The 25,237-nt window shown below is 42.2% G+C and overlaps 2 protein-coding genes across 3 annotated transcripts in view; both read left to right on the forward strand.

The window, feature by feature from the left end:
* The window catches only part of LOC310859449 (calpain-2 catalytic subunit-like), a 34,462-nt gene extending 22,684 nt beyond the window's left edge, over window positions 1-11,778 (forward strand). Inside the window, exons 11-22 of the mRNA XM_083765992.1 lie at window positions 344-355; window positions 553-645; window positions 2,357-2,475; window positions 3,546-3,582; window positions 4,092-4,157; window positions 4,358-4,415; window positions 5,332-5,396; window positions 5,629-5,697; window positions 7,064-7,142; window positions 7,571-7,687; window positions 8,623-8,681; window positions 9,512-11,778. Of these exons, the coding sequence (XP_083622118.1) occupies window positions 344-355; window positions 553-645; window positions 2,357-2,475; window positions 3,546-3,582; window positions 4,092-4,157; window positions 4,358-4,415; window positions 5,332-5,396; window positions 5,629-5,697; window positions 7,064-7,142; window positions 7,571-7,687; window positions 8,623-8,681; window positions 9,512-9,535 (798 nt within the window). The 3' untranslated portion in view covers window positions 9,536-11,778. The remainder of the gene's footprint in view (window positions 1-343; window positions 356-552; window positions 646-2,356; window positions 2,476-3,545; window positions 3,583-4,091; window positions 4,158-4,357; window positions 4,416-5,331; window positions 5,397-5,628; window positions 5,698-7,063; window positions 7,143-7,570; window positions 7,688-8,622; window positions 8,682-9,511) is intronic.
* A 3,093-nt stretch (window positions 11,779-14,871) lies between these two features.
* Window positions 14,872-25,237, forward strand: part of LOC310859448 (calpain-1 catalytic subunit-like) — a 27,283-nt gene continuing 16,917 nt past the window's right edge. The window contains exons 1-8 of one of the 2 annotated variants that reach the window (XM_083765990.1): window positions 14,872-14,960; window positions 18,233-18,263; window positions 19,574-19,814; window positions 20,567-20,636; window positions 21,173-21,291; window positions 22,202-22,335; window positions 22,602-22,770; window positions 23,712-23,795. In XM_083765990.1, coding sequence (XP_083622116.1) covers window positions 19,575-19,814; window positions 20,567-20,636; window positions 21,173-21,291; window positions 22,202-22,335; window positions 22,602-22,770; window positions 23,712-23,795 — 816 coding nt within the window. In that variant the 5' untranslated portion in view covers window positions 14,872-14,960; window positions 18,233-18,263; window position 19,574. The remainder of the gene's footprint in view (window positions 14,961-18,232; window positions 18,264-19,573; window positions 19,815-20,566; window positions 20,637-21,172; window positions 21,292-22,201; window positions 22,336-22,601; window positions 22,771-23,711; window positions 23,796-25,237) is intronic. The other variant, XM_083765991.1, reaches the window with a different exon arrangement.

The following is a 25,237-nucleotide window of genomic DNA, read 5'->3' on the forward strand; positions in this document are numbered from 1 at the left end:
GAGGTAAACTAGTTCACACCGTGGGGTTCGCCATCTACGAGGTAAACTAGTTCACTAACTAATTCAACTATCTAAACTAGTCACAGAGGATGTGGTGTTGGAGGTAAACAGGATGTGGTGTTGGAGGTAAACAGTATGTGGTGTTGGAGGTAAACAGGATGTGGTGTTGGAGGTAAACAGGATGTGGTGTTGGAGGTAAACAGGATGTGGTGTTGGGGGTAAACTAACTATTGAACTGAAATGTCTCCTCCTCCTATGCTCTGATTGGTCGTCTCTGTTCCCACAATGCATCAGGACAAATAAACTGATGTTTTATTTTCTCCTTCTGTTTGTTGTTCTATAGGTTCCCCCACAGGTAGGTGGAGATGCACACACACATGCACGCACGCACGCACGCACAGACATGTTTTAACACAATCAATCTTCTACTATTTATCACTGACACAACTTTGACTGACTTTCTCTGCCTGTAATGCTTATGCTAATGATTATTGTCTCTGCTGCGCTGTCATTGGCCGGCTGTTTGTCCCGTCCTGCCCTGTGATTGGCCAGTTCCACGGTCAGAGGGAGGTCCATCTGGACAAGAACTTCTTCCTGACTCACGCTCAGACGGCTCGCTCCGAGACCTTCATCAACCTGAGAGAGGTACGACCCCCTGACCCCTACCCTGACCCCTAGCCCCTATAGACCCTGACCTCTAGACCCTAACCCCTACCCCCTTTCTGAAACCAGCTCCTCGCCACTCGCCCTACACACTTGCCCTCGATATGCGCGTTCACGCGAGGCTGCGCCATATTAAGTGTCGTCCGAAACCAAGCAGCCTTGAGTGGAAGTGGCTTATAAAGCCCTCAAGAGCGAGTCTGTGCCGATCTAAACTCCACTGCCTTGTGCAGCCCTGCTCTCTGTCCGCATGGAAACCGCCACCTACAAATGTAAGAACCACCACACATATATGATAATAAACTCCTCCTGACCTAAACAATCTTCATCTGATGCAGAATAGACAACGCTCCAACTGATGTTCACAAGGGCTCTTTATTTACCCCACCGTGAAAAAACTATAACTATCAACTATTTTGACAGTCGCGCTGTATTTCCTTTTTCCATATTAATGAAATCCACATGTCACACAAACATACACGATGCAATGCAATATAACTACAAACTAAATAACAGGTAACGCATTTGCATGATGGTAACCATGGCAACGATGCCAACGAATGGTGTCTGTTTCCTGTTTCTGCACAAGGAGGGCGAGTGTATTTCCAAACAGCTTTTTATACCCAGCACCCTAATCAAGGGAACTTGATTCAGCTGAAGGGGCACTTCCTGACGAGGGAACCTCCAGAGAGCACTTCAAGTCAAGGGACTGGTTTCAGAAAGGGCCCTAGACCCTATAGATCCTACCCTAACCCCTAGACCCTATAGACCCTAGACCCTACTACTACTACCCTACCTCGCTCCGAGACCTTCATCAACCTGAGAGAGGTATGACCCCTTGGGGGGGGGGGGGGGAAGAGGAAGCAACACAGTAGTAGTAGTATAATATTAATAATGTATATATTATATTTTATATATTTCCAGGTGAGCCTCATCGTTCATCAGTATAACATTAATATTAATGTTTATAATGTTTATATTAATATTAATATGTATATGTTTATATTAATATTAATATGTTTATAAGGCAAGGCAATTTTATTTATATAGCACCTTTCATACACAAGGCAATTCAAAGTGCTTTACAGAATAAAAAAACAGTGCACTTTAAAATGAATACAATTATAATAGATAAAAAATAATAGGAGCATATAAATTACAACAACCTTTAATAGAAACACAGCTAATTTAAAATCCAGGCAAAACCTAGCTGTTATTAGTAGACATCACTGGGATATGGACTTAAAAACGGCTATGGTTGGGGATTTCCTAATGTAACCTGGAATGTTATTCCAGGTTTGTGGTGCATAATGGTGGAATGCTGCTTCACCATGTTTTGTTCCAGCTATCGGGTGAACTATCAGTAGGCCAGGCCCAGATGACCTATAAGGGTTCTTCTGGAGGGTTCTTATGGCTTCAGCATGTCTGAGATGTAGCTGGGCCCAAAGCCACAAACAGATTTATAGACAAGACAATAATGTATATATTATATTTCCAGGTGAGCAGCAGGTTTAAACTCCCTCCAGGAGAATACCTCATCGTTAATCAGTATAATATTAATATTAATGTGTTTATATTATATATATTATATTTCCAGGTGAGCAGCAGGTTTAAACTCCCTCCAGGAGAATACCTGATCGTTCATCAGTATAATATTAATAATAATGTGTTTATATTATATATATTATATTTCCAGGTGAGCAGCAGGTTTAAACTCCCTCCAGGAGAATACCTCATCATTCCGTCTACATTTGAGCCTCATCTGAACGGAGACTTCTGTATCCGAGTGTTCTCTGAGAAACAGACCGAGACTCTGTAAGTACACACACACACACACACACACACACACACACACACACACACACACACACACACACACACACATTTTGATTTCTTCATTTGAGTCCACATTTATAAAATACATTATCAAGGGCACAAATATTTTCAGTTGCTTCTGATATACTACGCACTCGAAACATCACGTGTCTCAGTGCTTGAGTCCAAACAAGCCCTAAATGTACAGAATATACAGTAGGCAACACATGAACTTATTCACAGCCAACATTGGTCACTTCAGTCTGTCATATTATTACCAACACCGAAAGTAAATCATGGGTACAAAAAGCACCTTCTCCTCCAAATAGACCGACTGCCTATAATGGAGGAGATTGAACAGTATGTTGCGAGCTGCTTTGCCTTACACTTGGACAACCCTATAATCCTCAAGCCTCTGACCACTAGCCTGTGGACATGGCCCAGGCTGCCAAACACACACACACACACACACACACACACACACACACACACACACACACACACACACACACACACACACACACACACACACACACTGTGACACACAGTGTCATTTACAGCTATTGGATTCCATTTAATCAACTCAACTCAACGCTTATGGAATATTTCATTACCAAGCCAGGAAATAGCTTGTTTTGTTGTGTTTTGGGTCAATGCATTAATTAGTGTATTCAGTAGTCATGTAATGAGCGGGATAATGTCTGGCTGAGTGGTCATTTTGTCTCTTAACACAAACATTAAATTCCATTAACAATGAACAGAGTTTAATGTTTGTTTTGTCTCTAACACGAGCATTAACACCCTGAGCGCCCAGGACGAAGTTCACCGTCCTTTCTGTTAGTAAATGTCATTAACAATGAACAGAGATACATTTCTCTATAAACAATGACCACCCAGTTCACCGTCCTTTCTGTTAGTAAATGCCATTAACATTGAACAGAGACACATTTCTCTATAAACAATGACCACTCAGCCGTACATTATCCCTCACATGTGGTTGGTATTTTATTACATTTAAATATAATCATATATAATACATTACATTTAAATGTATCAATCTCTTTGTTTAGACCCTGTGACGACCCCGTGACCTGCGACCTGGAAGATGTAGGTATTGTTTTAATTAATACATGTCAAATTAATTAATAATTTAAAATTATCATTATTTTGAGAGGCGCCAAACCCCGCCTCCTACGCACAGCTTTGTCTGATGATTTGATTGTGACCCTGAATATTTTTTTACTTATTTTATCTCATGTTGTGTTTATAGCAGACATGAGATAGGACATGTTGCTAGGATATGGTGTCATGTGATGTTGTTTACATTGTGTTGCTAGGATACGGTGTCATGTGATGTTGTTTACATTGTGTTGCTAGGATACGGTGTCATGTGGTGTTGTTTACATTGTGTTGCTAGGATACGGTGTCATGTGGTGTTGTTTACATTGTGTTGCTAGGATAGGTGTCATGTGGTGTTGTTTACATTGTGTTGCTAGGATACGGTGTCATGTGGTGTTGTTTACATTGTGTCGCTAGGATACGGTGTCATGTGATGTTGTTTACATTGTGTCGCTAGGATACGGTGTCATGTGATGTTGTTTACATTGTGTTGCTAGGATACGGTGTCAGAAGATGACGTGGATGAAGGATTTCGTGGACTGTTCAGCAAACTGGCTGGAGATGTACGCACACGCACGCACACACATGCACGCACGCATGCATGCACGCACGCACACACACACGATATGCTTGGATGTTTTTTATATAATATAAATTAAAACAATCAAGTCAGATATAACGTAATTAAACATACTAAATTCAGGTCAGTTAAAGTAATTATTTCTTAACATGAACATTTATTTGTTATTGTTTATATTTTCAGGACATGGAGATCTCGGCAGTGGAACTCAGAACTATTCTCAACAAAATCGTCGGCAAACGTGAGTCCAGTTTTCACCCTGTTGGATTGTTTAATACTTTGAGTCCAGTTTTCACCCTGTTGGATTGTTTAATACTTTGAGTCCAGTTTTCACCCTGTTGGATTGTTTAATTCTTTGAGTCCAGTTTTCACCCTGTTGGATTGTTTAATACTTTGAGTCCAGTTTTCACCCTGTTGGATTGTTTAATACTTTGAGTCCAGTTTTCACCCTGTTGGATTGTTTAATTCTTTGAGTCCAGTTTTCACCCTGTTGGATTGTTTAATTCTTTGAGTCCAGTTTTCACCCTGTTGGATTGTTTAATACTTTGAGTCCAGTTTTCACCCTGTTGGATTGTTTAAATCTTTGAGTCCAGTTTTCACCCTGTTGGATTGTTTAATACTTTGAGTCCAGTTTTCACCCTGTTGGATTGTTTAATACTTTGAGTCCAGTTTTCACCCTGTTGGATTGTTTAATACTTTGAGTCCAGTTTTCACCCTGTTGGATTGTTTAATACTTTGAGTCCAGTTTTCACCCTGTTGGATTGTTTAATACTTTGAGTCCAGTTTTCACCCTGTTGGATTGTTTAATACTTTGAGTCCAGTTTTCACCCTGTTGGATTGTTTAATACTTTGAGTCCAGTTTTCACCCTGTTGGATTGTTTAATACTTTGAGTCCAGTTTTCACCCTGTTGGATTGTTTAATACTTTGAGTCCAGTTTTCACCCTGTTGGATTGTTTAATTCTTTGAGTCCAGTTTTCACCCTGTTGGATTGTTTAATTCTTTGAGTCCAGTTTTCACCCTGTTGGATTGTTTAATACTTTGAGTCCAGTTTTCACCCTGTTGGATTGTTTAATACTTTCTCTGCTAGAGAGAGTGTACAGTGTAATGTGACTACTTCCTGTTTCCTGTAGATAAGTATTGTGATTACTTCCTGTAGGAACTGACATCAAGACGGACGGCTTCAGCATGGAGACCTGTCGCATCATGGTGAACCTGATGGACGTATCCTTATGACCTTTATTACTCTGATTACTTATTACTCTGATTACTTATTACTCTGATTACTTATTACTCTGATTACCTAATTACCCTGATTACTTATTACTCTGATTACCTTATTACCCTTATTACATCATGGTGAACCTGATGGACGTATCCTTATGACCCTTATGTATGTACTATACCTGTATTATGAATAATGTATCAAGTTAACCCTTAACTCTCAGACTCTCAGGGCAGTGGGAATGGAAAACTGGGTCTGGGCGAGTTCGCTACTCTGTGGAAGAAGGTTCAGAAATACCTGGTAAGACATATTACTATTATTACTACTGCTACTGCTACTACTACTACTACTACTACTAATACTACTACCAATACTACTACTGCTACTACTACTGCTACTATTGCTACTAATACTAATAATACTACTACTGCTGGGGGAGTTTGCTACTCTGTGGAAGAAAGTTTAGAAATACCTGGTGAGAACATTTCATACTTGCTAATACATTTGAGAAGCATGAGTACTAGTTGGAGTGATATAATATGCTATAGTAGTAGTATTAGTAGTAGGTACTACTAGTATATAATATTAGTAATAGTAGTATAGTAGTAGGTACTACTAGTAATTAGTAATAGTAGTATAGTTAAGCTAGGAGATAACCAGGCCTGTGGTCTGGACAATATGACAGCAGAACATCTCAAGCTTGCCAGAAGGAAACTAGTGCCCTCTGGTGGCTGATGTGTGTTAGAGGTTCATGGGTTTTTACCTGTTTCCATGCTTTCTGTGGTTCTGCGTTCTGTGGTCATTGAAGTCGGTAAGATAAACCGTTCAGAGAATTATAGGCCACTAGCCTGACCAGGCTATAGAGCGTCGCAGTCCCGCCCCCTACCACCAGGGCCCAGGAAATAATTCCCCGTTCATTTTCCTCAAAAAGTATTTATTTCAAGACCTTTTAAGCCTCGTACAAAGCCAACTCGAGTCGTGACAAATCATGACGACAAATCATGACGTTCGGGCCGAACAAATAATTAAACAAATAAAGAACAAGAAAAAAAAACGGCAGGTTACACCACTTTTCTTCTTGTTTTTCTAAATCTATGAATCAATATAATATAATGATATAAATCAGCGTCCTACAAAACCTGGAGACTGACATCAGTGTTGTTTTTGGCAGCAAATTTCTGTTTTAGTTTAGTCATATAGTCTTTGGACTGAAACGTCATTTTGTTTTAGTGACATTTTAGTCACCTGGAATGTCTTAGTGTTAGTCTAGTTTTAGTCATGCGATTTTAGTCGACTAAATCTACAGTTGATTTAGTCGACTAAAATGTATTTTGGCGGGCCTTGATGCCGTCATAATGGCTGATTTTACACTTGCTGAAAATAGCTGATCTACAAGCTCACAACGCAAGTGTAAAATGACTTACACTGGATCTCTTGTCCACTAGTCCCTTCCTAACATTTTAGTCTAGTTTTTATTTGTCGACGAAATTGTCAGTATATTTAGTCTTAGTTTTAGTCATCGTAGCTTAGTTTTCATTTAGTTTCCATTTGTTTTTGTCAGTGGAAAAAGGTAGTTGACGAACATTTTTCGTCTTAGTTTTAGTCGACGACTGACTGACATTCAGTATTTTCTTTCTTTCTTTCTTTCTTTCTTTCTTTCTTTCAGTCCATGTATAAGAAGAGTGACCACGATAACTCGGGTTCTATGAGCACCCCAGAGATGAGGAGCGCTCTGAAGGACGCGGGTGATTATTATCCCATTTAGGCCTGATGTTGAAATTAAAAAAAAAATACTTTTTAAAATGTATTTTTTCTGAAAAACCTCATGTTTCTGTATCAGTGGATCTCAATATTTCATGTCAAGAACCCCAAAAATTATGATATGTAATATGCCGCCGACCCCCATCTGAAAACATGTTGTACCAGTTTCTGTTTTTTGTTAAAAACAGAAACTCTGAAAGAATATATATTCAAAGATTTGAGGCACATTTTCACGACTTTTTCAAGAAAATATCAGACCTAGTTCATAGCGCACCACTCGGTGGGTTAGTATTTATTTATTGTTAGTATTTATTCATGTATTTAATTTATTCACGTATTTCTGTATCTCAAGGTTCAGTTTAAACATGTATGTATTAATGTATGTATTAATGTATTTCTTAATGTATTTCAGGGTTCAGTTTAAACAACGACATCTACCAGATGCTGGTTGCCAGATACTCTGACCCTGACATGACCATCGACTTTGACAACTTTGTGGCCTGTTTGATGAGACTGGAGACCATGTTCAGTATGTTATTGTTATTGTTATTAAAGCTATTTTTGATTAACCCATTTAGGCCTGACGTCGACATTTCTAAAATGTATTCTAAATCCTGACAGTTTTTTCTGTCAGGATTTGTGCCACATTTTCACGATTTCTTTCAAAAATAGCAGACCTACAAGCTTGTAGCGTGCCACTCTGTGGCGTGCTATGAGCTTGTAGATCTGCTATTTTTCAATAGCAGATTGTTATTGTTATTAAAGCTATTTCTTTTGACAGTCTTCTGTCAGGATTTGTGCCACATTTTCACGATTTCTTTCAAAAATAGCAGACCTACAAGCTCGTAGCGTGCCACTCTGTGGCGTGCTATGAGCTTGTAGATATTATAACATAATGTTTAAAACACCAAAAGGGGTTCCCGGCTCCCGCCCAAAATGGGTTAAGCTATTTATTAGCTATTATTATTAAAGCGGCTATAAGCAATAATATGTCAAAATGTTAATTACTTATTTTTTTGGGTATTCAGACAGCCAGCAATGAGTAAAACGCTCCCAAAGAATGTCGTCTCTGAGACACACCTAGGGGCCGCAATCTGCATTCAAAGATGCTCCTAGAAGCTTTGTCATTGGTCGGAATGAAAAAAAAAAACGTGGTCGCAATGACTAACCAATCAGGAAGCAGACAGGCAAATCGACCAATGACAAAGCTTCTAGGAGCATCATTGAATGCAGATTGCGGCCCCTAGTGTCACAGAGACTACATTATTTTGGAGAGCGTTCGACTCATTGCTGTCTGTCGGAATAACACGACAAAAAAGGTCATTCACATTTTGACATAATTATTATTGCTAACAGCAGCTTTCAGCTGTTTGAGACTGGAGAGCATTCAACACCTAGATTTACCATAACATAATACAGGTAATATTTCATATTATTAATTTAATGATCATGTTTTCGCTACAGAGGTGTTCAAAACCATCGACTCTGAGGAGACTGGATCCATAGAACTGGACTTCTTCCAGGTACCTGTCTGTCTGTCTGTCTGTCTGTCTGTCTGTCTGTCTGTCTGTCTGTCTGTCTGTCTGTCTGTCTGTCTGTCTGTCTGTCTGTCTGTCTGTCTGTCTGTCTGTCTGTCTGTCTGTCTGTCTGTCTGTCTGTCTGTCTGTCTGTCTGTCTGTCTGTCTGTCTGTCTGTCTGTCTGTCTGTCTGTCTGTCTGTCTGTCTGTCTGTCTGTCTGTCTGTCTGTCTGTCTGTCTGTCTGTCTGTCTGTCTGTCTGTCTGTCTGTCTGTCTGTCTGTCTGTCTGTCTGTCTGTCTGTCTGTCTGTCTGTCTGTCTGTCTGTCTGTCTGTCTGTCTGTCTGTCTGTCTGTCTGTCTGTCTGTCTGTCTGTCTGTCTGTCTGTCTGTCTGTCTGTCTGTCTGTCTGTCTGTCTGTCTGTCTGTCTGTCTGTCTGTCTGTCTGTCTGTCTGTCTGTCTGTCTGTCTGTCTGTCTGTCTGTCTGTCTGTCTGTCTGTCTGTCTGTCTGTCTGTCTGTCTGTCTGTCTGTCTGTCTGTCTGTCTGTCTGTGTGTCCTGTCTGTCTGTCTGTCTGTCTGTCTGTCTGTCTGTCTGTAACACTGTTACTGAACACACTATAGCAATGATTACTGTCACAATATAGAGCTATTTAACACTTCATTTAACATCATAATATCACTTACAGACCTTTAAGAACGATAAAGATAAAGAAATAGTAGATAGTTGAAGTTTAAATATGCTTTGGGAGTTTAAACATGTAGTTATTATGTTTTACATTTTTTAACATGTCTGTATATTGTGTGTGTGTGCGTGTGTGCGCGTTTTCCTCCCTCTAGTGGCTGAACTTTGCCATGATCTAAAGGTCCAGGGGGCGTGGCCAGGGGATCCATCCAGATGCCTGCAGGAAAAGAAAAAACATCAAGTATTAAAATAACAATACATAACATTAAAGACTTTAACGAATATAAAAACAGCCAGCAAGTTTTATATGACAAATATATATATATTTCATAGTGTTTTTATTAGACATTTTGCAGATGTTATGATCATCATCATCATGACTGAGTTAATATGTCGTCTCTACTTATTACAACTTTTTACCTGTTTTTTTTTTTCTTCATATCGCAGACACCCCCCATCTATCTGGTGGCTGGATTGTGTACTGCAGCAGCGCCAGCCCGCATTTTAACAAATTAACTGCTTTTGGCAGAACGTTCCGTCAGATAAGCTTTATTATTGACATCAAACCGGATCGCTGATTTTTTTATTCTTTATATATATAATTGTTTTGCTTGGCCTTTCCTTCTTCAGCGATCCTAGGCCGATTTTGCGCATGTGCAGTGCCGTTCACTTCCTGTACACAGCCGGTCTAAAATGCTGAAGAATAACTATAAATCTACGGAGCTCTCCGTGGTTTTGACAAAACGCGCGATGTTCGGCAGCTCTTTTCTGATTATCCGGTGATCTCCATTTTGGAACATTACCGCTTTCTAGAGCAAGGATGGTCTCATCTTAGCTTGCTAGCATTGACGCACATTTTTTAGCATGTAAGATGGACGTGCGTCCAGCATGCGACACATTAAAACCAAGTACATCTGGGTCGGCGGTCTAGCGTTGGCTCTTGCATGTTGGCTCGTGTTGTCGGATCGGTTGTTGACATCTCACTAGCCGATGAGAAGTACACGCCGGCGCCATTACCGCGACCGCTAGGCTCAATAAGCTTCGTTTTGACCAGAAATGCTGCCTGGGACGGGGAGGAGTCAAAAAGGCCTTTCAAACGTGATGCGATATAACGCGCCTATAGTTCATTTTCAACGAGACCAGCGTGTTTGCTCTGAGGAGCACTGTGGAGCAGTCGCGGTGCGACAACGCGAGCGTATTTACGTGACCGCTGTCCCGTGAGTTTGTTGTGCACGTGCACGTTTCGTGCACACGCCTCACCGCGACTCACCAGACCTGGATTCAGTTTAGCTTTGTTTTTTTACGCTTGCGTTGTCGGGCCCCTCTGGAGCAGACCTGGAGCAGACCTGTGTTGATCCAGGCTCTCTGGAGCAGACCTGGAGGAGACCTGTGTTGATCCAGGCCCTCTGGAGCAGACCTGGAGGAGACCTGTGTTGATCCAGGCCCTCTAGAGCAGACCTGGAGGAGACCTGTGTTGATCCAGGCCCTCTTCAACAGACCTGGAGGAGACCTGTGTTGATCCAGACCCTCTAGAGCAGACCTGGAGGAGACCTGTGTTGATCCAGACAACAACGGCTGCGTTCCTCGCTTCCCGTTTGAAAGGCCCTTTCTGTGTGGAGTTTGCATGTTCTCCCCGTGTCCCCTAGGGTAGATACCCTCACAAAGAACATGCAGTAATCCTGGTCTCTAAACTGCCTCCCCCTGGCCAGCTGGGGAGCCTGATGGAGGGGAAAGGAACTGGTTGGAATAACGTGTTCCTTCCACGCACTACGTCCAACTACGCACTACGAAACTCCCCCCTGTCAGGTGTAAAGGAGCAACTTGGACACTCAGGCATGAAGGAAGCATGAGTTCAAGTCCGTTGCTCTCCCCTTGTCCCCCATATATGGGGACTAGGTTGAGGGTGTGTAGAGATCAGGATCACATTAGATGATTGACACAGGGGTGAAAAATGGGTTACAAAATCGTGGGATAAAAAATATATATAAAAAAAAAGAAAAGCCCTAAAAGCACACGCAATGAAGATGGCTCAGTCCAGGCTTATGGCTAACAACAGATTATCCATCCGAAGCTAATGTGAGTAGCATTTCCACTAGATCAGATGAAAACGTTTATACGACTGAATTAACACAGCCTGCGTGTTTTGGCGGTGGTTTGATTTTGAGCGTCTGCCGATAACGATTTTTCCCGATCCGATATTTATATTTTTTTATAGGACCCCTTTATGCCAACATATCACAACAGTACAATATCAAAGACAATATCCAGTCTAATATCATGATATGTATAATTGACACTTTTTTTTTGTTTTTGCTCCCGATCAGACTCTGATCATTTAAAAATGACGCAATGGTGATTTCCGATATTTCTAAACAAGGGTCGAAATGTTGTAACATTTAAAAAATAAAAACACTACATTGAAGTTGTTTCATGTCGTTGATATGGAGGCAAAGTGTCAACATGGTGCAAATGTTGTGTTTATGGAATAATGTTATATATATAAATAATGGCATTCCTTTTTCTTTCACTCTTTTATAGTATCTCTGTTGAACGGCAGAAAGCCACTATATGTCCAAAATATGAACTTTTCAGGAAATTAAAAAAATTAATAAACTGTTTTTCTTTTCTTTTTTCTATTATAATTAGGTTTTGCATTTATCCAAGGCGCTTTAAATAGATTGTGCATTACATTCACCCATTTACACACACATTGACACACCTTTACATCGATTGTGCATTACATTCACCCATTCACACACATTGACACACCTTTACATCGATTGTGCACTACATTCACCCATTCACACACACATTCACACACCTTTACATAGACTGTGCATTACATTCACCCATTTACACACACATTGACACACCTTTACATAGATTGTGCATTACATTCACCCATTTACACACATTGACACACCTTTACATCGATTGTGCATTACATTCACCCATTCACACACACATTGACACACCTTTACATAGATTGTGCATTACATTCACCCATTTACACACACATTGACACACCTTTACATAGATTGTGCGTTACATTCACCCATTTACACACACATTGACACACCTTTACATCGATTGTGTGTTACATTCACCCATTCACACACCCATTCACACACTAGGTCTTCAGGGAGTTGACCACCTAGCCAGATATTATCCCTTACATAAAGGAGGTGAATTATCTCCCTACAACGACCACCTAGCCAGATATTATCCCTTACATAAAGGAGGTGAATTATCTCCCTACAACGACCACCTAGCCAGATATTATCCCTTACATAAAGGAGGTGAATTATCTCCCTACAACGACCACCTAGCCAGATATTATCCCTTACATAAAGGAGGTGAATTATCTCCCTACAACGACCACCTAGCCAGATATTATCCCTTACATAAAGGAGGTGAATTATCTCCCTAAAAGACCACCTAGCCAGACATTATCCCTTACATAAAGGAGGTGAATTATCTCCCTACAACGACCACCTAGCCAGACATTATCTCTTTACCCAAATCTGTCTACAATTTATAATGCAGGCATTTATCAGACGCTTTTAACCCTAGAACACTGCCCTGTTGTTGAGTGGTGCACATGCACATATTAACTGTATATTATATAAACTCTTCTCCCTTCTGGCTCCAAAACTGTGGAATGCACTTCCCATTGCAGTCAGAACTGCAGCATCACTCCCAATCTTCCGCCGTAGCCTGAAAACCCACCTTTTCAGACTCCATCATGGCCCATAGCACTTACCCTAACCCCTTAGATAGCATTTCTGTTGGCTTAGATAGCATTTGACACAGACTTATACAGTAGCATGTTATGTAGACAGCACTATAATTGTATTGTATATAGTCATAGCACGCCATAGTACATATGTATAGCATAGTAGTGAATATGTATAGTTTATTATGTATAGTGTATGTATAGTTTCATCATATAGATATTCCACTGTTACCTTCTTAGCTTACGCATGTCTCATGATAAATGCTTTTATGTGATGTATTCCCATGCTTTTGTTCTTGCTTAAATGTAAGTCGCTCTGGATTAAGAGCGTCTGCTAAATGCCTAAATTGTAAATTGTAAATTGTATATATGATGATTTTGGGTGTGCCAGTACAGTACAGTGACAGTACAGTACAGGGTACAGTGGAGGGATCCCCACACGGTAACTCTGTCATTTCTCTACCGTTTCGGACGTGGGGCGGCTCGCCGGAACCGGGCCGGCACCCTGGCCGTGGTCCTGTGGGTCTGGAACCTCCCGGGGACCCCCACATGGAGTTGCACCACTCACTTCACACGGGTGTGATTTTTATTCTACAGGCAGGTGTTGGGGTGAATTTCACCCTGTTTAGTGATAGAGTGATAGAGTAATATGTTTAGTGATAGAGTAATATTTACAATTTAGGCATTTAGCAGACGCTCTTAATCCAGAGCGACTTACATTTAAGCAAGAACAAAAGCATGGGAATACATCACATAAAAGCATTTATCAATATCATGAAACATGCGTAAGCTAAGAAAGTAACAGTGGAATATCTATATAATGAAACTATACATACACTATACATATTTACTACTATGCTATACATATGTACTATGGCGTGCTATGACTATATACAATACAATTATAGTGGTGTTTACATAACATGCTATAAGTCTGTGTCAAATGCTATCTAAGCCAACAGAAATGCTATCTAAGGGGTTAGGGTAAGTGCTATGGGCCATGATGGAGTCTGAAAAGGTATAGCCTATCTCATATGTTTAGTGATACAGTAATATCTCTTTATTCTTTATTTTATTTCACTGGACCATTAATTCTTCTGGATGGACTAAAGGGAGAAGTTACCAATACATGTCTTTTAAAATAATTGTATTTATTTTTAGGAATATCTTTTAAAATAATACCCATATAGTTTTCACATTTTTCATGTTGAAACATTAAAGAAATCTGAAATGTATTGTCTTGCTGAACTATATTATTATATAATATGATGTTATAGGCTATACATGGACCCTTATGGGTCTGTAACTCTGAGAGTGTAACACATGAAACCAAATGGACCCTTATGGGTCTGTAACTCTGAGAGTGTAACACATGGAACCAAATGGACCCTTAGCCTATATGGGTCTGTAAATTGGGGGTCCTAGAGATAGAAATGCCATTAAATTGGGGTCCTTAGACTAATGCAGGTCCTTGAAATTAAACAGGTTGAGAATCACTGCTGTCTGTCTGTCTGTCTGTCTGTCTGTCTGTCTGTCTGTCTGTCTGTCTGTCTGTCTGTCTGTCTGTCTGTCTGTCTGTCTGTCTGTCTGTCTGTCTGTCTGTCTGTCAGAACAAAAACAAACATTGTGAGCACAGACAGACAAACAGCTGGTTTAGTGTGTGAGAGTGTGTGTGTATCCGCGACGTCATGACACTGCGGGGCGTTGTCTCTTTAACAACGCTTCCATTGTAAGCCCCGCCCACACCGGACCGTCCGCAGGCACGCACGCACGCACGCACACACACACACACACACACACACACACACACACACACACACACACACACACAGCCTCTCTCTCCCAGCAGTGTCTCAGTGTCTCTTGATGTGAGTTGAATGTTTTTATCATAATAATAATTCACACATTGTGCATTATTCTATATTTGACGCACACACACACACACACGGCGTGCACGCACGCACGCGTGTGCACGGTATAGGTGTTGTTTATAAACCTGCTGCGTGTGCGTGTGTTAAAGTATATGTACACGCACGCATTTTGTGGATTTAAAAAACATGCGTCGCGTTGCAATGATGCTGCGCCGCGTCACGTGACTTCTGTTTGCGCAATATACTTTATTATAGACGAGAATAAAATCACGTTCCGTTATTTCTAATGCTTTTTAATAATGTAACGTTTTTAAACCGTTTTAACCCCTTATGTCGTTGACAGCTGTACATATTACTGGAATATCATGAATGTAATTTATTATAGGCATGATAATAAAATCACCTTCCGTTTTATAATGTATATTTTATCAAATATAAAGTTTATCACGTTGATTTAAACTGTTATATTATTGTACGGAATCGACCCTGAATTGATTGATTGAACATTATATTCCACAGTATGTAGAATGGGTACATTTCATTATATTTCACAGTATGTAGAATGTGTACATTTTATTATATTTCACAGTATGTAGAATGGGTACATTTAATTATATTTCACAGTATGTAGAATGGGTACATTTCATTATATTTCACAGTATGTAGAATGGGTACATTTCATTATATTTCACAGTATGTAGAATGGGTACATTTCATTATATTTCACAGTATGTACATTTCATTATATTTCACAGTATGTAGAATGGGTACATTTCATTGTATTTCACAGTATGTATATGGGTACAATCTAAACTATGGAATGAACTTCCCATTGCAGTCAGAACTACAGACTCACTCCCAATCTAAACTATGGAATGAACTTCCCATTACAGTCAGAACTACAGACTCACTCCCAATCTAAACTATGGAATGAACTTCCCATTGCAGTCAGAACTATACAGACTCACTTCCCAATCTTCCCAATCTTCTAATTTGTCTGTCTGTCTGTCTGTCTGTCTGTCTGTCTGTCTGTCTGTCTGTCTGTCTGTCTGTCTGTCTGTCTGTCTGTCTGTCTGTCTGTCTGTCTGTCTGTCTGTCTGTCTGTCTGTCTGTCTGTCTGTCTGTCTGTCTGTCGACTGTCTGTCTGTCTAATGGAATGCTGACACAAATGTCCACCATTAGCTAATGCTGATGACTCAATCCTTAAGTGTTTGAAATGCATTTTGTTGTGGACAGACTGTACACACACACACACACACACACACACACACACACACACACACACACACACACACACACACACACACACACACACACACACACACACACACACACACACACACACACACACACACACACACACACACAGACAGACACACACACACACACACGTATAGATTATTAATGCAAAGCTTTTAGAACAGGAAGCTCCCAGAGTGCATTATTAGAGTTGACTCATGATGTCAGCATCAGCACTGATCACTGATTGGTTGATGAATGTGTCAGTCAGTGATGTCGGTGACAGGAAGCTGAGTGTGGCGTTACATTTAGTGCGTGTGTGTGTACGTGTGTGCGTGTACGTGTGTGCGCGTGCGCAAATCATGGCTCCATCTTCACACTAACTGGTCATAGTTAGTTACAACGACTAACGACTGATAGAATTGTAAAACGCGGCCGTTCGACTGATAGAATTGTAAAACTAGGCCGTTTGACTGATAGAATTGTAAAATGCGGCCGTTCGACTGTTAGAATTGTAAAACGCGGCCGTTTGACTGATAGAATTGTAAAACTAGGCCGTTCGACTGATAGAATTGTAAAACTAGGTACTTTGTGTATAGTTTCATGTTACAAGGTGGACCACAATGGAAACAAGCGCAGTCTTGTTTTGTGTCCATTTGGTGTTTTACATAAACTAGACCTGTATGCAGGCCACCGGCCTACTTGGGAACGATGCAACTTGGGAACTTGATGATATACGTTTTTACTGTCAGCCGGTGTCCCACATGGAGATCTGTGTGTGTGCCTGTGCCCACTGGCAGAGCCTGATTGGTTGAACCTCAATTGGCTGAGGCAGAGGCTGGAAATTGCACAGGTGAAAGGAGTTGGCCTCATTAGGCTCACTGGCAGAGCCTGACCAGGTGAAAGGAGTTGGCCTCATTAGGCCCACTGGCAGAGCCTGACCCAGGTGAAAGGAGTTGGCCTCATTAGGCCCACTGGCAGAGCCTGAGCAGAGCCTTTTGTGGTGGTTCTGGAGAACCGTGGGTCCGACCGACTCGATACCGGGCACTGCACTCCCTGTGGGGGTGTGGAACGCGCGTGTCGAATGTGAAGTCGGTGGGCCGAACGGTTCTCGAGTTACAGTTGTGCATTACAACCGTACACACGTGTGTGTGTGTGTGTGTGTGTGTGTGTGTGTGTGTGTGTGTGTGTGTGTGTGTGTGTGTGTGTGTGTGTGTGTGTGTGTGTGTGCGTGCGTGTGCACGTGCGCGTGTGTGTGTGTGCGCCTGCTACATATCTGTGTGGGTGTGTCTCAACAAGCGATCATTCATTTCTGTCAAATGGAATTCATTGTCCTGATCAAACATCTTAATTTCTGCGGCATAATTAATACATCCGGGCGGCGGTGGCTCAGCGGTAGAGTGGCTGGATGGTAGCTGCAAGGTTCCCGGTTCGATCCCTGTGGGCTCCCCCAGAGTTATTGTGGCAGTGTCCTTGAGCAAGACTCTGAACCCCTGATTGCTCCTGATGTGCTGGTTGGTGCCTTGCATGGTTTCCTCCACCATCAGTGTGTGAATGTGTGTGTGAATGGGTGAATGTAATGCACAATCTATGTAAAGGTGTGTGAATGTGTGTGTGAATGGGTGAATGTAATGCACCATCTATGTAAAGGTGTGTGAATGTGTGTGTGTGAATGGGTGAATAGAATGCACAGTCTATGTAAAGGTGTGTGAGTGAATGGGTGAATGTAATGCACCATCTATGTAAAGAGTGTGTGTGTGTGTGCGTGTATGCGCGTGTGTGCGTGTGTGTGTGTGTGTGTGTGTGTGCGTGCTATCTATGTAAAGGTGTGTGTGAATGGGTGAATGTAATGCACAATCTCTCTCTCTGTGTGTGTGTGTGTGTGTGTGTGTGTGTGCGTGTGTGTGTGTGGCCATGGCCACAGACACATTGATGACCCCTGGTGGTCACAACACGTACTGTACATTGGTGAGATGTGTTATTTAAATTTGAAATGAATGAATAAATAAATATGTTCTCTTTGTTTAAAGGTTCGATACCGACTCACTGTACCAACACCAGGTGATGTAATGATTTATAACTACTGTACCAACACCATGATGTCATGATTTATAACTACTGTACCACCATGATGTCATGATTTATAACTACTGTACCACCATGATGTCATGATTTATAACTACTGTACCAACACCATGATGTCATGATTTATAACTACTGTACCAACACCATGATGTCATGATTTATAACTACTGTACCAACACCATGATGTCATGATTTATAACTACTGTACCACCATGATGTCATGATTTATAACTACTGTACCAACACCATGATGTCATGATTTATAACTACTGTACTACCATGATGTAATGATTTATAACTACTGTACCACCATGATGTCATGATTTATAACTACTGTACCACCATGATGTCATGATTTATAACTACTGTACCAACACCATGATGTCATGATTTATAACTACTGTACCACCATGATGTAATGATTTATAACTACTGTACTACCATGATGTAATGATTTATAACTACTGTACCAACACCATGATGTCATGATTTATAACTACTGTACCACCATGATGTCATGATTTATAACTACTGTACCACCATGATGTCATGATTTATAACTACTGTACTACCATGATGTAATGATTTATAACTACTGTACCACCATGATGTCATGATTTATAACTACTGTACCACCATGATGTCATGATTTATAACTACTGTACCACCATGATGTCATGATTTATAACTACTGTACCAACACCATGATGTCATGATTTATAACTACTGTACCAACACCATGATGTCATGATTTATAACTACTGTACCACCACCATGATGTCATGATTTATAACTACTGTACCACCATGATGTCATGATTTATAACTACTGTACCACCATGATGTCATGATTTATAACTACTGTACCACCATGATGTCATGATTTATGTCTAATTTAGTATTCATTATTACATCATATTTGTAATGGATCCAAAAAAGAAGTTGTGAGCTTGTAGATCTGCTATTTCTGCATATATATTTTTTTTTTTAAATGTGCAAAATTATTGTGATTTTCTCAGATATTGGAGGTTTGTAGATTTGGGGGGGGGGGGGGTACCATGCCAATAATGAGATGCTGAATTGATTTACTTTTGATTATTTCATTAGATTATTAATCGTCGATTATTTATTATATTAATCAATTAAAGTGATTGGTTTGATTAAACGTTACGCCCCCTCTCTGTTTCCTCCAATCAGAATATTTGTGGGCGTGTCTAATTATCTGTTTCCTCCAATCAGAATGTTTGGGGGCGTGTCTAACTCTCTCTTTCTGTTTCGTCCAAGCAGAATGTTTGGGGGTGTGTCAGCGCGTATCCACAGAGACCGGGAGCGGGCCGACGGGATTGGCTCTACCCACGAGCGGGCGGTTCCCTTCCTGGCCAATCAGGACTTCCAGACGCTCAGGGAGGCGTGTCTGGGGGATGGGCTTCTTTTCGAAGACCCCGCCTTCCCCGCCGAGCCCGCCTCCTTGGGCTACGACGAGCTCCGCGGAGCCAAGACCCGCGGAGTGGAGTGGAAACGCCCTGGGGTAAGAAATACTCTCTCTCTATATATATATATATACTATCTATCTATAAAAGGACCGGCCGCTGTCTTTCTGTATACTTCCTTAGCAGCAAAGAGAAAGACAGCTGCTCGCTTTGTGCGCCTCATCACAACGCCACGCACGGACCGCCTCACGGAACCTTTAGCGCCGCACAGCCCTGTCCTCCGGCCTCACGGAACCGCACATTATGGCGATTCGTAGAGGATTATGGCGATTCACCAGGATTATGGCGATTCGTAGAGGATTATGGCGATTCGCTATATATTCGCATAACAGACAGACAGACAGACAGACAAGGTTTGTGAAATGTGATTGAGTCAGTGAATTAAATGAGTGTCCTGTTTTCGGGGGTTTGAAACAGGAAGTGATTTTAGATGAATCTCCTGCCTGCACAAACATCATATTGTGTGCGTGCGGGCGTGCGTGCGGGCGTGTGCGGTGCTGAGCTAGCGTTCTGCGTGCCAACCTGCCTCACAGACTCCTCTGTGTCGCCGCGGTAACATTCTGGTTGCTATGGAAACCGTCAGCTCAGCACTTTGTGTGACAGGAAGTGAAAACACATTCTGATGGTGTGATGTCAGTAAGTCAATCAATGTATTGCACATTTTCTACAATGCTTTAAGTACATTTTGAGGCCGACAAAAAAGAATCAAATGTACTTTGATTTTTTTTTTGTCGGCCACACCCCCCACACAGAGTTTCTGTCTTGTGATTGGCTGTCTTGTTTCCTGCAGGACTTGACTGACAGCCCTCAGTTCATTGTGGGAGGAGCCACCAGGACAGATGTCTGCCAGGGAGCTCTGGGTGAGACAGACAGACAGACAGACAGACAGACAGACAGACCATTCATGAACAAAGCTGTTTATGACTTTCTGACTCTGACTTCTGTGTGTATCTAGTCTCACGTAACCAGACAACTATGCCACAATCTCTGAATGTTAGTCTGGACCTACAGCCCCATGAGCTGAGTAAGGAATGCTATATAGAGTCTGGACCTACAGCCCCATGAGCTGAGTAAGGAAGCTGCCATTTCCGTTCACGGAAATATATTTTAAAATATCTTTACATTTAATTTTTGTATTTTCTTTTCTGCTAAGCAACAAGCTATATACGCTTAGATGATTTATATTTATATTAGGATAAATGTGTGCGACTGTAAAGACACAACAGATGTGGCGAGGAGGCTCCACTTCCGCTTTATTGCGTACTAATGACAGCTCTTCCGTCTGTCTGTCTGTCTAACAATGTGTGCCTGTCTGTCTGTCTAAGAATGTGTGCCTGTCATTGTGTGTGTGCGTGTGCGTGCGTGCATGCGTGCGTATGTGTGTGCATGTTAACAGGTGACTGCTGGCTCCTCGCTGCCATCGCGTCGTTGACTCTCAACGAGTCGTTGCTCCACAGAGTGGTTCCTCTCGGCCAGGACTTCAACACACACTACGCTGGGATGTTCCACTTCCAGGTCAGAATACTAGTCTGGCAACGCCCGACTGTTGCCTCTTGCAATGTTCAAATGCTTCCGTCATACAGTCTGGAGCAACGGAAGCTCTGATCACGAATAAAATATAAATGCTTCCGTCGTACAGTCTGGAGCAACGGAAGCTCTGATCATGAGTAAAATATAAATGCTTCCGTCGTACAGTCTGGAGCAACGGAAGCTCTGATCATGAGTAAAATATAAATGCTTCCGTCGTACAGTCTGGAGCAACGGAAGCTCTGATCATGAGTAAAATATAAATGCTTCCGTCGTACAGTCTGGAGTGATGGAAGCTCCAGTTATTGGCATCCAGTGATATTATTAATAGTATATCATTACTATTATTATCTGAATTATTATTATCTGTATTATTATCAGAGCTGACTGATTGATGAAAAAAAAAAAGGTAATTGCGACCATGCGATCGTGTTATTGGCCGTTGAATCTAGCATGCCTCGCCTTCTCGGTTGGCGAACCAATAGGGACGAAGATCTCCAGAGTCATTATCATCTGGTTAGCTTGCAGTTGCTATCGCTATAGCGCTAAACGGACACCTGACCCGGAAACGAGATCAGAAACGTGCCAATCAGTAACGAGATTAGAAACGAGATTAGAAACGAGATCAGAAACGACGCTTGTCGTGACAAATCATGACAATAAACACAATGTTTTGGGCCAAACAAAAAAACGGCAGGTTGTTTGGTCCAAAATATTGTGTTTATTTTCATGATTTGCGACGCTATATAACGTTCCGTTATAAGCAGTTGATAGTTGGATTCTAATTGGCGGAACGTTCCGTCATGACTGAGCATGTAATTTGTTGTTTGATGGAATGCTCCGTCAAAAGCAGCTAAATTGTTAACTCTAACATTTATAACATGTGTATTTGTTCCAGTTCTGGCAGTATGGCGAGTGGGTGGATGTGGTCATCGATGACAGACTTCCTTGCAAAGACGGAGAGCTGATGTTCGTCCATTCTGCCGAGGGACGGGAGTTCTGGAGCGCCCTGCTGGAGAAGGCATACGCTAAGTAAGATACCTGTCTGTCTGTCTGTCTGTCTGTCTGTCTGTCTCCACTAGGAGGAGACCCTGGGGCAGACCAAGGACCAGATGGAGGAAACACATGGACTCACTGGCCTTGGAACGCCTCGGGATCCCCCAGGAGGAAGTCACTAATGTTGCTCTGGAGGAGAGGAAAGTCTGGAGCTCTCTGGTGGAGCTGTTGCCCCCGCGACCCGACTACGGATAAGCGGGAGCTTTGAGGATTATATTATTATATTTTTTGTTGTATTTCAGGTTAAACGGGTCATACGAGGCATTGTCTGGCGGTTCCACCATCGAAGGCTTTGAGGATTTCACCGGAGGAGTTTCTGAGATGATCGACCTGAAGAGGGCGCCAAAGGACCTGCACCGCATCATCGCCCAGGCTCTGGGCAGAGGCTCTCTCATTGGCTGCTCCATAGACGTAAGTACTCTGATCTGATTGGCTAGCTCCATAGACGTAAGAACTCTGATCTGATTGGCTAGCTCCATAGACGTAAGTAATCTGAATACTTTCACTCAGATAGTAATCTGATTATGTGAGTACTTTGTTTGTAGGACTTGAGGCGTTACATTTAGTTTGACTTGCAGGTTCCACAGAGACATATAGTGGAAATAGCAGATCTACAAGTTAGTATATTCTCACATGCTGGTTTTGCCTCTTTCATTTTTGGGGAATGTTGAATTTATACTAGTGTAGTTTGTTGGTTTGCTGGAGTTATTAAAAGGCATTAGATTTCTGCCTCCCCCTGGCCAGCCGGGGCGCCTGATGGAGGGGAAAGGAACTGGTCTCTATACTGCCTCCCCCTGGCCAGCCGGGGCGCCTGATGGAGGCGAAAGGAACTGGTCTCTATACTGCCTCCCCCTGGCCAGCCGGTGCGCCCGATGGAGGGGAAAGGAACTGGTCTCTATACTGCCTCCCCCTGGCCAGTCGGGGAGCCTGATGAAGGGGAAAGGAACTGGTTGGAATAACGTGTTCCTTCCACGCGTTACGTCCAACCAGGGAAACTCCCCCCTCCCGCCTGAAAAGGAGCAGTCACTCCTCATGCATAGAAGGAAGCATGAGGTCAGTCCGTTGCTCTCCCCAGGTTGGCAGAGGAATTGTAGCACCTAGGATTACATTAGATAATTGACACTGGGTGAAACAAATTAGTTACAAAATTGTGGGATGAAAAAAGATTCGGTGACAAATGTCCAAAGTGTGTGTGTGTGTGTGTGTGTGCGTGCACGTTGTAAATCTAATGTTATTGTGTGTGTGTGTGTGTGTGTGTGTGTGTGTATGTGTGTGTGTGTGTGTGTGTGTGTGTGTGTGTGTGCGTGCGTGCGTGCGTGCGTGCGTGCGTGCGTGCGTGCGTGCGTGCACAGATCAGCAGTGCGTTGGACATGGAGGCTGTGACCTTTAAGAAACTGGTGAAAGGACACGCCTACTCCGTCACTGGACTCAAACAGGTGTGAGGCACACACACGCACGCACACACACACACACACTAACCCTACTCCATCGCTGGTCTCAAGCAGGTGAGAGTTTAGGTGTAGGTTTATTTATTTAGCACATAGTATAAAAACTAGACGATTAAATATAAAAGAACAAAAATGCAATGCAAGGAAAGGAAAGGAAGAAGCCAGCTGGCTCCTGTATGGAAGAGGTCATTGATTAAACAGATTAAAAGTTCATTAAGAACAATATAAAAGACTACAAGTTGGCGAAGGGAGCCGCCGTGCAATAAATAAATAAAAACACAGAGACTGCACAAAAAGGGGAAATAAACAATACAACAACAAACACACAAAATAAAATATAACACATGCGTGCGTGCGTGCGTGCGTGCGTGCGTGCGTGCGTGCACAGTGACGGATTAACCCCTCTCAAGGCCCTGGCGCTTCACCAAATCAAAAGGCCCCTACTGATTCAGCCAATTCATTAATTAATTAATTAACATGCATGCGTTTAGCGCATATCCACTACTGCCTGCGCTGCCCGCTGACACAAGACACAGCAGCCAGCAGGCACTGCACTGCGCACAGCCTTTCCAACTTCAGTCTCTGCTAAACTATCTGCAATTTCCCCGAAAAATAATTAGCCTATATCTACAAGCTCCATTAGCAGGCAGCAGCAGGTTTTGTCTAAATTGTCTTTGTGGCCAACAAATGTAGCTACGTTTGCAAACAGTGCTGTTGACCATGTTGTTACATGGTCCATATAACATGTGTGCACCAACAGACAATGCCAATATGCTATATTAATATAAGAACGTTTTAAAGACAGATTCATTATTGACGACAATGCAACCTGTGGGTCCAACGTCACTGAAAACTTTCATAATAGCAATTAAATTAATTTACTCACGAGTGCTGAAATCGTGAAATGGAGGATGTAAGAACACACTTTTGCATGTTGCATTAGAGCAGGGTAAATATGAAGTTTTGCGCCAAGGTCTTGTTTATATTCCTCTTTACATAGGCTGTATGTTATTGTCGCAACTTGGTCCGTCTGAGTGAGGGGGCCTTCCTGAGCAAGGGGGCTTCTGACGGCGTCGCTTACTCGCTTCCCCTCTGTCAGAGGTGGAAGCGACGCGCAGGCGTGGGGAACCCCCCCAAACCGACTGCCCCCCCCCCCCCCCCCCCTCCAGAAAACTGCTACAGAAACTCTCAGACGAAGACCAAAAACACTAGGGGGGGTTCCTATGTTGCGTTATATTTTTTCGAAAGAAGCAACAGCTGTACCTATAGTCTCGTACCAGGCCCTGCAAGCTTTGGGCCCTGGCGCTTAAGCTCCACCTAGTTCCATTGTTAATCCGGCTCTGTGCGTGCATGCGTGCGTGCGTTAGCGCACACTGCGTCACACACACACATTGCAGTGTGAGCTGACAATAAACTGCTATGTCATCTAT

The sequence above is a fragment of the Protomyctophum parallelum genome, assembly GCF_964188405.1.
Source record: "Protomyctophum parallelum genome assembly, chromosome: 5".
NCBI lineage: Eukaryota > Metazoa > Chordata > Actinopteri > Myctophiformes > Myctophidae > Protomyctophum > Protomyctophum parallelum.